The 14765-nt window shown below is 34.8% G+C and overlaps 1 protein-coding gene across 3 annotated transcripts in view; it reads left to right on the plus strand.

The window, feature by feature from the left end:
- The window catches only part of GRID2 (glutamate ionotropic receptor delta type subunit 2), a 1467015-nt gene that overhangs the window by 1306349 nt on the left and 145901 nt on the right, over nt 1–14765 (plus strand). For all 3 annotated transcript variants that reach the window (XM_025424636.3, XM_025424645.3, XM_025424626.3), the window contains exon 14: nt 6923–7089. In XM_025424636.3, coding sequence (XP_025280421.1) covers nt 6923–7089 — 167 coding nt within the window. The remainder of the gene's footprint in view (nt 1–6922; nt 7090–14765) is intronic.

Here is a 14765-nt window from a genome sequence, read left to right on the forward strand (position 1 = left end):
TTGCATCTCAGCACTTGTAGTGGTACAACAATGGATGATTGACTGTCATGAACAGCAAGTCACAATTGCCAACATCCATGCTCAGGGGGAGAAAAAGGGAGGGCAGCTGCAGAAGGCAGATAAGCCATCCATCCATCTACTACAAAAATTGCCATCTTCAGCCCGCCTTTCAAGCTGTAGTATGGATTTTGTACCCCCATCACCACCAACCTTCTGCACCCATTGCCAACCAAACACCTAGACTTTTTCCTCCCAGGAATTTCCTCCTGATGTGGAGCTTCCAGTGCTACAACTGGGGCATCCCTGCCCAACTCCAGTTATCATCCTAGTCTCCCAATTTGAGCCTGTGGGACATATGATCATTTTCGCCTTCAATTCATCCATTCAATTTCTTGGTTGAGAAATTGAGGTTTGTCAGTTTGTAGCCACATGGATCTTTTTATACTCACAGTTGAATCTTGTTAAATACTCTGTTTTTTTTTTTTTTAATTGAGATCTTACTAATACCACAATGCTAATTTCCCAGAATGTGTTCTGCTTGTTCTGATTCATCTTTCCCACTCGAAGTGTGGCACTTATTATATGGGTTGTCATTTTTCTTTATGAGTTCATAGGGACTCAAGTCTGTTGGATTATCCTAGGGATTGTCGGTCTTGCTACAGAAATTGAAATGTCCTCTCTTCTTGTGGGTGAGTAGTATAGAGAAAAGCGATTCACAAATCTCAGGTTCCTCCTGAGGAACCTGTATGAAGCCAGAGCTCTCCCAGTCTTCTGGTCTGTCACAGGCTCCATGAGGGGAGATCTATGCCCACCGATTCAATTCCTTCCTGGCCAATTTAAAGGCAACAGAACAGACATATTCATGGGAACAAGTATCTAAGGAAGAAGGGTAGGAAGATTTGAGATCTAAATTGTGCAACAAGCATTCCCCCAAATTTAGTTTCTTCATTGGCTTTCCTGGAGGTTTGACTGTTTTTTTTTTTTCAGGCACTCAGCCCCCCCTGAAGGAGAGACTTACCAGTTTTTTCCCATGAAGAATTATCCAGAACTCCAGGCCTTGCTAGCCTTCTATCTTCTAGACCCTACTAGTCATTTGTTTCAAGAGAAAGTTGTCAATGGATGGTGAGGTAGCTGTGTTCAGTTTTTCACATTCCCAGTGTTTTAATAAACTTAAAAAAATATTAGTATCCCAATAGCCTCAAAAAAAGAGAGTCAAAGATAAAATTTAGGAGTAGATATACTACTTCTTTTCTAGGTTAAAAAAATATATATTTAATTTAAACACATTCATATCTCCCTTGTGAAAATTTGTGCCCTGTGATGACTATCTTGGAGCACAAATTCAAATTTCAAAATAATAGCAGGTAAAATATGGTAGGCCAACAATTAAGGCAGCAGTAAACAAAACCATATATAGTTTAAGAGTCAGTCTTAAGCACCAAAATATGGACTTGAGCATGATTTATTTTGCTGGATAAATTCAGAAGAGTTGATGAATGATGCTAAATTATTAATTTGTTCAAAGTGGGAGAGGCTGCCACCTAGAACCATATGTCATAAATATTAAAGCAAGCCCATCTTTAGGAATTATGTGAGCAATGAATTATAAGGACCACTATAGATCGATTCTGGGTTAATCATAACTCTTTGCGCCTGTAATTCATAAACACTTTATCCCCTACTGACCATTAGTTTAAATTGTAAAGAAGTTGGCACCTTGGTGTCCTAAGTTAGAATTTATTTCCCACATTGTTCTCAGGCTTTTTGGGTTTTATTTTGTGAACAAAAATAATACATTCCCATACTGCAGCCTTTATTTTAATCTTAAAAAGCTTTGCCTTGGTTTTAATCCTGAAAACCTGAAATACTCAGATAGCAGTGATCACAAAATCAGTTGGCTGCAGGGGTCCAAAATCATATAAACCAGATATTCATTCATTTTAATGATTTTTTTAGTTGAAACAAGTTTTCTTTTTTTATTCCAAGTTTTTATTTAAATTCCAGTTAGTTAATATACATTGAAATATTAGTTTCAGATATAGGATTTAATTATTCATCACTTACATCACACCAAGTGCTCATCACAAGTGCCCTCCTTAATACCCATCACCCATTTAGTCCTTTCCCCCACCCACCTCCCTCCAGCAACCTTCAGTTTGTTCTCTATAATTAAGAGTCTGTTTTATGGTTTGCCCCTCTTTTCTCCCACTCTGTTCATCTGTTTTATTTCTTAAATTCCACAAATGAGTAAAATCTTATGGTATATGTCTTTCTCTGGCTGACTTATTTCACTTAGCATAATACTCTCTAGCTCCATCCATGTCATTGCAAATGGCAAGATTTCATTCTTTTTTATGGCTGAGTAATAAGCAACCTGTTTTTTAAAAACCTAACTTTTACTTATTTTAATAGTGTGATCACATAGCATTAAAGAAGTTGCATTCTTTTCCTGGCTCTTGCCTTATGTTGCATTATTTTTATTTATATAAATTTCTTTTTCAATCTAGATAGGCTATGCCTTGAAGGCAAAGGCTACCATATCTCACACCTTTTTATATTCCTATAGCAAGTATCTCCCAGAAATTGGTCTTTAATGTAGTGAAAAAAGTGCAGAAGATGACCTTGAGCTCAAGTTTCAAATCTACCACTAATCATTGGTCTGACTTAAAACAAGTTCCATTACCGCATCTGTGAGTTAGGCATCATAATATCAGCTCCTCACACTGTTGTAAAGAACAAATAAACTTAAGTGTAAAGTGCATTTTTTAAGAATGGGAAAAAAGGCTTTATAAATATTAGCTATTATCATGATGAAGAAATGGAGGACAGAGAGAGGATATTCTTTCTTCAAGGAAGGGATATCTCATCTTACCCTTTGGTTTAAATGTCATCTTTTCATAACTGTCCCACTGATCTTTTTCTTTTTTATTTCTTTTTTCTTTTTTTTAATAAAAAAGGATTTTCATTGATGTATCTTTGTAGCTAGATACTGAAGTGAGCTTTTAAGGAACTTGTTAAAGATTTGTGTTGGAAAGAATATAGCTTCCCAATTAAAAACAAAGTCCTTGGGATAACAGGTTGTGAAACTCTATTTGTTTGTGGCGTGGGCTTCTGCAATTATTACAGGAGATGGCTGCCTAATGAATTGAAAAGAAAAGTGCTTTTAGCATTAGGTCATGATAGAGGTATCAGAACAGGAGCATTTAGGACAAGAGGATTCTACAGAGAAAAAGAAATATGCCACAATCCATAACATGGTGAGGAGTACAGGGGCAGGTTTTAAAAATACATTGTCCCACCCTTCACTTTACTTGGCAAGAAATGCAAATATTTGAGAAAATAACAGTGAATGCTTATAGTTCTTCACTGACTATGGAGAATTGCAGAAAACTAGAAGGTTAAAAGAGTGTGCATGAACAAAAAATAGTTTCCAAAGAGTATCTGTGTTTAATCAGGAACTAAAGATAAGGAACGTCAATATTCGGAGTTTTCTTCTACAACATTTCAGTTACCAGAATATTTGAGCAGGCTATCCTGATTCCCCTATTGAAAATTAAGTCTCCCTTTCTTTAAAGCACTTTAACATTTTAAGCTTTTTGTATGGTACTTACCATAATGTGCATTGTTTATAGCAAGTAATAGTTGACATTTCCATTACTGAGTTATAAGCTGCTTGAGGACAGGAGCCCAAGTCTTACCTTTATATTCTTCTAGATCCCTTTAGGATCTTCAAATTAATGCATAATGATTGCGAGTAAAATGGAATTCAAAGAAAGATTCCTGTAATAATATTGTGAAAATGAAACAAAGCCTTGTATTATCTCAGCGATGAGAAATCCTTCAAGGCTATTGTCATCTCAGCTCTATTATAAGGACACAGGTGTTGAGCACTGGCAACTACTATAGTCCATTAATCACCACAGCATTCTGGTATCTCTATTTTCAGAACCAGAGTGATAATATTGGAGGTAGATGCCATTTTGTATTCATTTCCCTTTCTCATAAATGGGACTTGGAATAAGATGACATAAAGCTTCTGGAGGTACTTTCACCCTCTGTTTAACTTGGTATGAAGCACTCAGTTGGCATGGAATCCACTGTTAATAAGTCAATGGCCTATAATGTAGCTGCTTATCCAAACATGACTTCAAAAGGGAAGACCAGTTGAAATTTTAAAGTAATACTGATCACCTAGTCAGATAGAGTGAAAATCTCAAACCTTCAGTTGTTAATTGTTAATCAGTTGAAAAGTGACTTCAGGTTTTGTTGGTGAGTATTTTCTAGATAGTTTTAACCTAATAAGTAAAAACTATTCAAAGGACAATGGTTGTATGTTTTAGTAGTTGAAAAAAAAAAAACAGAGATATTTTTAAAAGCTAAAATAGTTTGGATTACTATGCAGCATTTCATTGGTATTGCTACAGGCTATAATCATACTGCTTTAATGGTTCTCCTTTTAGAAATGAATTCATAATGCTTTGTAACATTAAAATTATTAGAAACATGCATATAATGGCAACGATAATGTTAATATACATTTAAATAGAGCTTTACAGTTCACAAAGCAGTAACAGCAATGCTAGAATGCTTTGCTAACAGCAAAGCAATATGTCTCCAACTGAGGAAGTCCCTTGAGGGTTATAAAGAAGTCCAAGGGGATCCAGGAGGCCAGAGTGGCTATTTGAAAGAAGAGAATAGCAAAAATCATAGTAGGTTTTTAGAGGAGGCTTTAGGGTCACTGCTATCTCTCTGTTACTATAGATTTAGACCCAGAAAGCAAAAAGTAAATATGAAAGTTGGTGATTAAGGGTAAACAGAATATGCTACTCCCAATAGGCTACTTTGGTATATTGATGATTTTGAGCTGTAAGCACTTGAAAAATATCAAATGTAGGGAGAGGCTTTCTCTAAACAACCCTTATTTACCTAAAGATAAATCCTCAAATAGTAACTCAAGTTCATAAATTCCCTTCCTGGGAGTTTCATCAGTTATGAATGGCTTTCATAACAAAAGAAGAGACTAAAAGTGATCACCACATCCAGATAGACTTTGTCATAAAATATCACACCTTCCATTTCTTCTACCAAAGGCCCTTCATCGTTCATGAATATGATTTACTCTCCTCTAAGAGGCCTTTCCAAAGGCCCTTTCCTTTCCAAATTAGATGACTTTTAATCCTGTATCCTAAAGCCACCTCTTTGAGTTACTCATTTTTCCAGGATATTTCCCATGTATACATAAGGAATACATGTTGATAAAAATTTGCACATAAATACTGATTGTTAGAGGAAGTAATATCAGCAACATGAGGGAATAGGAGCTCGTCTCATTGAAACAACAATTTGGCGCCATCCTTGAACAAAATACTTTTGTGAGAACTTTGGGGTCTTGGTTGTGAAATCCTGTCATAATCTAAGGCTGAGTAAGAATGCTTTTAAGAGGGGTACCTGGGTAGCTCAGTCAGTTAAGCATCCAACTTTTCATTTCAGCTTAGGTCATAATCTCAAGGTCTTGAAACCAAGCCCCATGTTGAGCTCCATACTGGGCATGAAGCCTGCTTAAGATTCTCTTTCTCTCTCTCTCTCCTTTCCTATACCCACCCCCCCTTAAAAAAATAAGAATTCTTTCAAGAGACAGGGCTATATCTCAATGCTTGGCCAACCAACTGTTGTCCTGTCTACATTCCTGAAAGCAGCCTATCCCCCTGAGAACTTGACTCTAGTACAATAAAGGTGCAAGACAAATATGCCCATTATCACTGCTTCTATTCAACATAGTACTGGAAGTCCCAGCCAGAGCAATTAGACAGGAAAAAGAAATAAAAGTATCCAAATCAAAAAGGTAGAAGTCAAATTATCTCTATTTGAAGATGATAAGATTGTACTTAAAGATTTATTTATTTGAGAGAAAGAGCATATGCAAGTGGTAGGAAGGGCAGAGGCAGAGAATCCCCAAGCAGGCTTCGGGCTGGGTGGGGAGACCTGTGGGAAGCTCCATGTGGAGCTCAAACTCATGACTCATTAGATCACTACCTAAGCTGAAACCAAGAATTGGGAGCTCAACTGACTGAGACACCTAGGCACCCCTCTATATTTTTAAAATTAATCTTAAGATTGCTTTTTATTTTTGATAAATTCATAATTTAAGGGGGAAAGTCACACTTATAAATAAAAGATAATCAAGGTAAACAACCCAGAATAAAGTTATCTTCCCTAAATGATGATAGAGAAGATTGTATAATTATTTATTCCTTATTGCAATGACCACCAAAGGTTTTTCATCTATGTCCTATAGCAAAATTGCCATAGACTACATTTGGCAACAGATGAATTTAGAATAACTCAAGTTAGGAAATATATCTTGCCAATGGGGTAGTGTTGATTATTTTTCTTCAGTGTGAGTTGGACTTGCAACATGTATTTAGAATATAGGTCATGTGCAAAGAGATCATACCTATATCAGATGAATACAAAAGCCTACCTGGCTTAGAAGCCTGGAACCTGAAGGAGCCAGCATCTCTTGTAACAACTTGAAAAGTACAACTTCCAGGTTCCCAAAGAGAGAGGTCCAATTCCAAGAATTACTGCACTCAGAGAAGCTCAAAGACATGGCTTCTTTCCATACATACATTTATTGTACTCCCAGTCCAGGTGACATTTACCACTGAAGGGTCATTTTACTATAAGCTATGCTGCCTGGAAACATAGTTAACATTCTACTTTAATCACATTTCCTGGAGAACAGAGCTATAAATTAACCAAAAGTCAAATTCTCATTCAGAATAGGTATTCAAAAATATAGGTCCTATAATGTTTTACACAATGAGATATACACAAATGTAATATGTTTTACCATACCTATTTAACTTAAAATTCCAACCTTAAATCCTATTTTCTTCTTTTGCTCTCCATATTTTCACAGGTAAAATATGGAAATTATGCCTTTGTATGGGATGCAGCTGTATTGGAATATGTGGCTATCAATGATCCAGATTGTTCATTTTACACCATCGGGAATACCGTTGCTGATCGGGGATATGGAATTGCACTACAACATGGCAGTCCTTACAGGGATGTTTTTTCACAGAGGTAAGATTTGCATGTGATCCAAATAAGGAGAGACAAAAAAACAGAAAAAGAAAATCCACTTGGTTACCCATGTAGTTTTATTACATTTTGTTCTCTTCGTTTGGAAAAGCAAAATAAGCAACAATAATAAAAGGTAGTTATAAATGTTATTTAATAAGACTTTAATTTCCTAAAGTATGTACTGAATTATTTTTTTCATAAAAAGGAAAAAAAAATATTGCTGCATATAACTGGTTTTACTCCAAAAAAATTGATATACAAAAGAAAGTAATATGTCAATAATTTCTTTAGAAGTTAATTAACAGTTTAGTCTCTTGAGTTTTTAGGGACTAAATATCATAGAGTTAGAAAATTATTTCATTTCTAAGAATACCAAAGCATAAAATTAACTTAAGGACTGAGTCAAAGTTCTGATGTACTGAAGTACATAATGGTAAGGATGTTCCCATCTGAATTTTGCAAAGGAAAAGGATAAGAATTTAAGAGTCCCTCACCTCGTGTCAAAGTACAGGAGACTTTGTCATGGAATTTAGAAGATGGTTGGTTAAGAAATTATATCCATCCTCAAATTAGAATATTCTTTTATGAGTTTAAGAAAAAAGGTTTTGAAATGTATATTTTAGATTAACTATGTATTTGAAGGACTTGGGCCTGGGAGGCATTCCCAAAGATTACTGCATTTCATTCTATCTATTACCAAACAAATGTGGGGCGTAAGAGAGAGTGGTATCTTTCAGGTAGAAGTGTATTTCATTTGAAACTGGTAGTGCATTTTGTTTATTTTCTAGATTTTTCTATCTATTTTCTAAAAGCCAATGCCAGACCAAGAGGGTAGTACCAGGAAATTAAGGCCCCAAATTTCAAGCTATTTGAGTTACATCATTCCTTCAAATTTTAGGATAGCAAAAAGCCAGGTATCTTGTGTTAAACAAATGCAAACAAATGAACAAAAAACACAGAAAACAAAACAAAAACCAAGTCAGTAGTCCAGAAGTTGTTAAAACTCTTCCATTAGCTGAGAAAAAAAAATGTAGGCCTCTCTCCTTATCTGGTAGAATGGAAGTTGGATTAAGCCCAACATCTTGTATGAGTCAGCCTTTCTGTGTAGCAAACAACCCCAAAGCATCAGTGACTTTTTTGCATTCATGAAACGTAGGGCTGCAATTTGGCAAAGCTGTGCCACAAGCTGCAGGTCACCTGCAGGTCTTCCTGTGCAGCTTCTCATTCGAGGGCCTGGCTGGAAAAGTGGCCCGATCCAAGACAAGCTGTTTCATGACAATGAGTAGTTGTAAAAGGGGCTGCCTGAAACCTGCAGTGTTTCTTGTGCTTCTTGCATGGATGTGGCATATGTCACATCTGCCCACAAACCACTAACAAAAGAGAGTCTCGGGGATCCCTGGGTGGTTCAGTGGTTTAGCGCCTGCCTTTGGCCCAGGGCGCGATCCTCGGGCTCCCGGCATGGAGCCTGCTTCTCCCTCCTCCTGTGTCTCTGCCTCTCTCTCTCTCTCTCTCTCTGTATGTCTATCATGAATAAATAAATAAATAAATCTTTAAACAAAAAAGAGAGAGAGAGAGAGAGTCCCATGGTCAAGCTCAAATTGATGGGGTGAGGCACTGTACTTCACATAAAGGGAAGAGAGTAGTAAATAATTATGAACAATAATAGAATCATCCGGTGTGGTCCCTTATGGCTCTAAAAATAATCTAAAAATGACAAAGATGAAATAAGCATAAATTGGGAAGTAAAATATTATGGTATGAATAATGATTAATCAATCAAAACACACTTATTGATGAGTAGATTCTAAGGGGAACAAGTTGGAAAATCAGTTATGCTATAGAGAATTTACCTGGAAGACACTTGCAGTCTAGTTGCAGATATATGGCCCACACAGGTAAAACAGTGAACACAGACATTTCTATAAATGTGTGCTGATTATATATCATATATCCATTCTACCAGATAAGGAGAGAGGCCTACATTTTTTTTTCTCAGCTAATGGAAGAGTTTTAACAACTTCTGGACTACTGACTTGGTTTTTGTTTTGTTTTGTGTGCTTTTTGTTCATTTGTTTGTGTTTGTTTAACACAAGATACCTGGCTTTTTTGCTATCCTAAAATTTGAAGGAATGATGTAACTCAAATAGCTTGATATTTGGGGCCTTAATTTCCTGGTACTACCCTCTTGGTCTGGCATTGGCTTTTAGGGAAAAAATAAAAATAAAAACAAATATATATATATGTATTTATCTCACCACCCTGAGATATATATATCAGTATTGCTTGTTTATATTGCAGTAAATTGTGTAGTTGAGAAATTGAAAGAATTGAATATTATATGGAATAAAGAGTTAATCAAAGGAAAACATGAATGAAAGCTCTCCAGAGAAGGTGAGCCCTGAATCTGACCTTGAAAGATTAGTAGACAATAATTAGGCTGAAAGGAAAAAATCGATCATTCTCGGAGAAACAATGCAAACAACAGGATAGAAGTAGGAAAGAGCAGAATCTGTTGAAGAGCAACAGGGGCAGCGAGTTCATTTGAAAGGAAATCTGAAGTTTGGAAGTCATATCATAGCCCACAAGCAGCTATGAGAAGCTTTGTCCATGCTGGAGCTCAGGAGTAAATAGAAGATGGTATTTAAGGGATGATTCATCCAACTTTGCCATGAAGGATAGATTAGGATTGGCAAAGACTAGAGCAAACCTGGAAGCATGAGACAAGTAAGGCCTAGTCCAGAACTGGGCAACCGGGAATGAGGAGGAAGGGACAAATAGAAGAGATCCTTCTAGGCAAAGAGGCACCATTGTTTTTATTAACTTAGAAGTAAAGATGGAAAGCATAATAGAATGAAGGGGATGCCAGGGTTTATGGAGAAAGACCAGCAGAAAAGTCTAATGGGTACTTAAAATGAACCATGTAGTTGAAAAAAAGATTATTTATTCCTTAGTTGTGGTTAATTGGGTTTTTCTTCACTACAGACTTTTGTTGTTGTTGTTGTTGTTGTTGTTTCCAGACCTGATTTCCAGGTCTTTTATGCAAAAAAAGAAGCCAATAAAATCAATACACAAACATAATAGCAATTAAAGAAATATTTAATAAATTACCCTAAGTGTTCCATTTCTTATTATCCCTGTGGTGCCTTACCTAGGAGAGATTTTAATCCTGAGAAAGTACACTCCAGTGAACTGCTGAAAAATAATATTAAACATTGAGCATTATTTTTCCTTTGATTTGCATTATGGATCTAGACAATTTAAATTCTCCCTTTCTGTGGAGTTCCTTAATAATGACATCTGTATCCTGGTTCCCTGGACATCTGGAAGAAGAGAGATCAGGAAAGAAAAACCTTCTGGCAATTGTTGATGTGCCAACTTATCTCTTTATATGTGTGTGGCACATTTATCTATTACCCAAACTCTCTCCCTAAATTCAGAAAATAGCTGCTGTCATTTTTTTATGCTATGACCATTAGGAAAAAGAGATCTCTTTTATTAACTGATTTTAAAAATTATAAAGACCATAAAATTTAATCACTGTAGTACACCTTAGAAATTATTATAAACAACTCTAATATATCAAATTTCCTAGGCCCTTGATTACACTAGATCAGTGATTGTTACTGTAATTAATTTCAATGAAAATGAAAGTATACAAGGTGATTTTTTTTATTAAAGATTTTATTTGTTTGTTTGTTTATAGAACAGAAATAGGGTGAGGGGCAGAAAGAGAGGGAGAGGGAGAATCTCAAGCAGTTTTCATGCTAAGTGCAGAGCCCCATGCCAGGCTCCATCTCACCATCCTGAGATCATGACCTGAGCTGAAATCAAGAGTCAGACACTTAACCAACTGCCACCCAGGCATCACCAGGGTGATTTTTATGTAGTAAATACTAATTATTTCTCAGGTGACTATATGCTTATACCACAACTTATGAAACATTAGAGTACTTAAATAGGCAATAAATATTAATATATAAAATATTATATATTGACATAGTAGCTACATGCATTATCTACTATCTGCCCAGTATCTTATATGCTTGTATACTTTAATGACACTCCAAAACAATCATACAAAATGTCATAAATTTGTTTATTACACCCTTGCATATTGGTGCACAACTATTATACTACAAGTGCATACACCAAGTAGATGGCCTGAGTTTTGGCAAGCATTAAGTTAGGCATCAGACACATGGCCTTTAGTGATATACTCACTTTTATAATTGTATATTTGTAGACACAGGCAGGAATGACTTTTAAGGACTGGTAATTGCTACAATATATATATCTATATTCATAGATTTGGATACAGGAGTTTTGTTTCTTTAGTCTGCACAAATACTAGATAACTTGGTGGCAGATGTTAAAGTATTTATATAATCACATCAGATAAGTGAGAGTTCTCCTATGGTGAGTAATGTTTCCAGTGAATTCTCTGACTGTTTGTTCATCAAATATTTATGTGGCCCTGTCTTTTTATAGTTCTTCATATACAAAAATTATTTAGTCAAAAGTCGTCACATTAAAAACATTTAAGAGTAGAAGAGAACTGAATTTTTCAGTGATATCATTATACTTTTAATAAAATAAACTCCAGTGTTGATTTTAGAATCTTAACTATTCATAAAACTAAGAATATGATAAAAATATTTATTGAGCATTTGGTATGATCTCATTTCTGTTCTTAAATCTTAATAGATATCAGGGAATAATTAATTCGTGAGTTTAATTTCATACTTCATCAATAAAATGTCCCTTTTGGCCTCTTGGCTTCTATCCCTAAACTTTAAGAATGAACCACCTCGTCACAGAAACAAGGACATATTTCAAACTGAATGGAGAATGATTTTGTTGGATTCATGATATTGGTACAGATCCATAAATAATATTTCAATCTAGTCATAGAATTTTAGAATTTTTACAAATATAATGATCAGTACTTCCTTTTTCATCAAGGATGAAACTAAAATAGCACAAAGGCTAAATTATTTAGAATCACAAGAAACAATACGAGTGGAAAAATTTCAAGAATCCTAATTTCATGTCCAGTTTTCTCATCATCATGCACCCTGTCTTCCCTCAATATTCTCTTAAAAGCATATAAGAATAATATTAAACATACTATATGATGTTTACTGTGTGCCATATTTTGAGTTTTTACGTGTAACAATCTATGAGGTAAGTACTATAATTATCCTCATTTTACAGACACAGAAACTAAGACATAATGAGGTGATGTAATTTGCCCCAGTTCACAAAGCTATTGAGTATTAGAGCTGAGACTCAAATCCAGGCAGTATGGCTCCAAAAATCGTCATACACTTTTAACAATATGTATTTCAAATAAATATTTAGGAATTCTCTTTTTCTCTCTCCCCCTACCTCTCCCTCTTAAGGGCAAAGAATAGAATTAATCATAATCCTTGATATACGGCATACTTTCATTTTTGGTCCATAAATGACTACTTTTATTTAATTACTTTTAAGTTCCTTGAATATAATCTTTTCTGTTGTTCTTTCTTCCTTTTGCATTGTTAACTGTTAGAATATCTATGCTTTACTTTGTTTTTGTTTTCCAAGGCCCTAATTTCCAGAATAAACTGGATGGTCCAGGCATGATTTTTTTTTATTAAAAGTATAGTTTTTTGATATATTATATTAGTTTCAGATGTACTAATAATGATTCAACATTTATTTACATTATAAAATGCTTACCACAGCAAGTATAATTCCCATCTGTCACCAATGTTATTACAATATTATTGACTATACTCGCTATGCTACACTTTACATCCCCATGACTTCTTATTTCATACCTGAAAGTTTGTACCTCTCCATCCGCTTTACCTATTACACCCATCCCTCTTCCCACCTCCCCTCTGGCAATCACCAGTTTATTCTTTGTATTTATGAGTCTGTTTCTGTTTTGTCTTGTTTGTTTTGTTTTTTTAGATTCCACATATAAGTGAAGGCATATGGCATTTGTCTCTGCATGACTTACTTCACTTAGATTAATACCCTCTAGGTTCACCCATGGTGTCACAAATGACAAGATTTCATTTTTTATGGCTGAGTAATATTCCATATTATATATATATATATGTATGTATATATATATATATATTCCATCTTCTTTATCTATCAATGAACATTTAGATTGCTTCCACATCGTGGCTATTTTAAATACTGCAATGAACATAGAAGTGCACGTATCTTTTGGTTTCTTTGGTTAAATATCCAGAAGTGGAATTGCTGGGTTGTAGGGTATTTCTGTTTTTAATTTTTTGAGAGGCCTCCATACTATTTTCCATAGTAGCTGCACTAATTTACATTCCCACCAACAGTGCACAAGCGTTCCCTTTTCTCCACATCTTACCAACATTGCTGTTTCTTGACATTTTGATACCAGCCTCTCTGACAGGTGTAAAGTGGTATTTCATTGTGGTTTTGATTTGCATTTCCCTGATGATGAGTGACGTTGAGCATCTTTTTCATGTCTGTTGGTCATCTGTATGTCTTCTTTTAAAAAAAATGTCTGTTTAGGTCCTCTACCCATTTTTTAATCAAATTATTTGTTTGTTGTTGAGCTGTATAGGTTCTTTATATATTCTTTAGTATTAACCCCTTATATATCCCAGATATATCATTAACAATATAATTATCATTATATAACCCCAGATATATCATTAACAGGTATCTCTTCCCACTTAATAGGTTGCCTTTTTGTTTTGTTGATGGTTTCCTTCACTGCAAAAGATTTTTAGTTTAATGTAGTTTCAATTGTTTATTTTTACTTTTTTTGCCCTTGCTTGAGGAGACAGATCCAAAAAGAATTGCTAAGACTGCTTTCCAAGAGTTTATTGCCTATGTTTTTCTTTTAGGATTTTTCTGGTTTCAGATCTTATGTTTAAGTTTTTAATCCATTTTGAGTTTATTTCTGTATGTCATATGAGAAAATGGTTGAGTTTCATTGTTACACGTGCAGCTGTCCAATTTCCCCAGTACCATTTATTGAAGACATTGTCTTTTCCCCATTATATATTCTTTCCCCATTTGTTGTAGATTAATTGACCATTTAAGCATAAGCTTATTTCTGAGCTTTCTATTCTGTTCCATTGCCCTATGTGTCTGTTTGTGTGCCAGCACCATACTGTTTTGATTACTCTTGGCCTGCAGTATAGTTTGAAATCTGGGAGTGTGGTATATCCAGCTTTGTTCTTTTTCTCAAGACTGTTTTGGCTATTTGGGGTCTTTTGTGATTCCTTACAAGTTTTAGGATTATTTGTCTGTGAAAAATGCTATTGGCATTCTGACAGAGACTACCTCAAATCTATATGCTGTTTTAAGTAGTTTGAACATTTTAACAATATTAATTTTCCAATCCATGTTTGTGGTGTATCTTTCCATTTGTGCTATCTTCAGTTCTTTCATCAATGTCTTATAGTTTTCAGAGTATAGATCTTTCACCTCCTTGGCTAAATTTATTCCTAGGCAAAGAATAAATTTTCTTTTTAATGCGATTGTAAATAGAATTGTTTTCTTAATTTTTCTTTTTGCTAGTTCATTATTAGTGCATAGAAATGCAAATTGTTTTTGTACTTTGACTTTGTATCCTCTGAATACATTTATTAGTTCTAATAGTTTTTTTTGGTGGAATTTTTAGGGTCTTC

The sequence above is a fragment of the Canis lupus genome, chromosome 32 (genome assembly GCF_003254725.2).
Source record: "Canis lupus dingo isolate Sandy chromosome 32, ASM325472v2, whole genome shotgun sequence".
Lineage (NCBI taxonomy): Eukaryota > Metazoa > Chordata > Mammalia > Carnivora > Canidae > Canis > Canis lupus.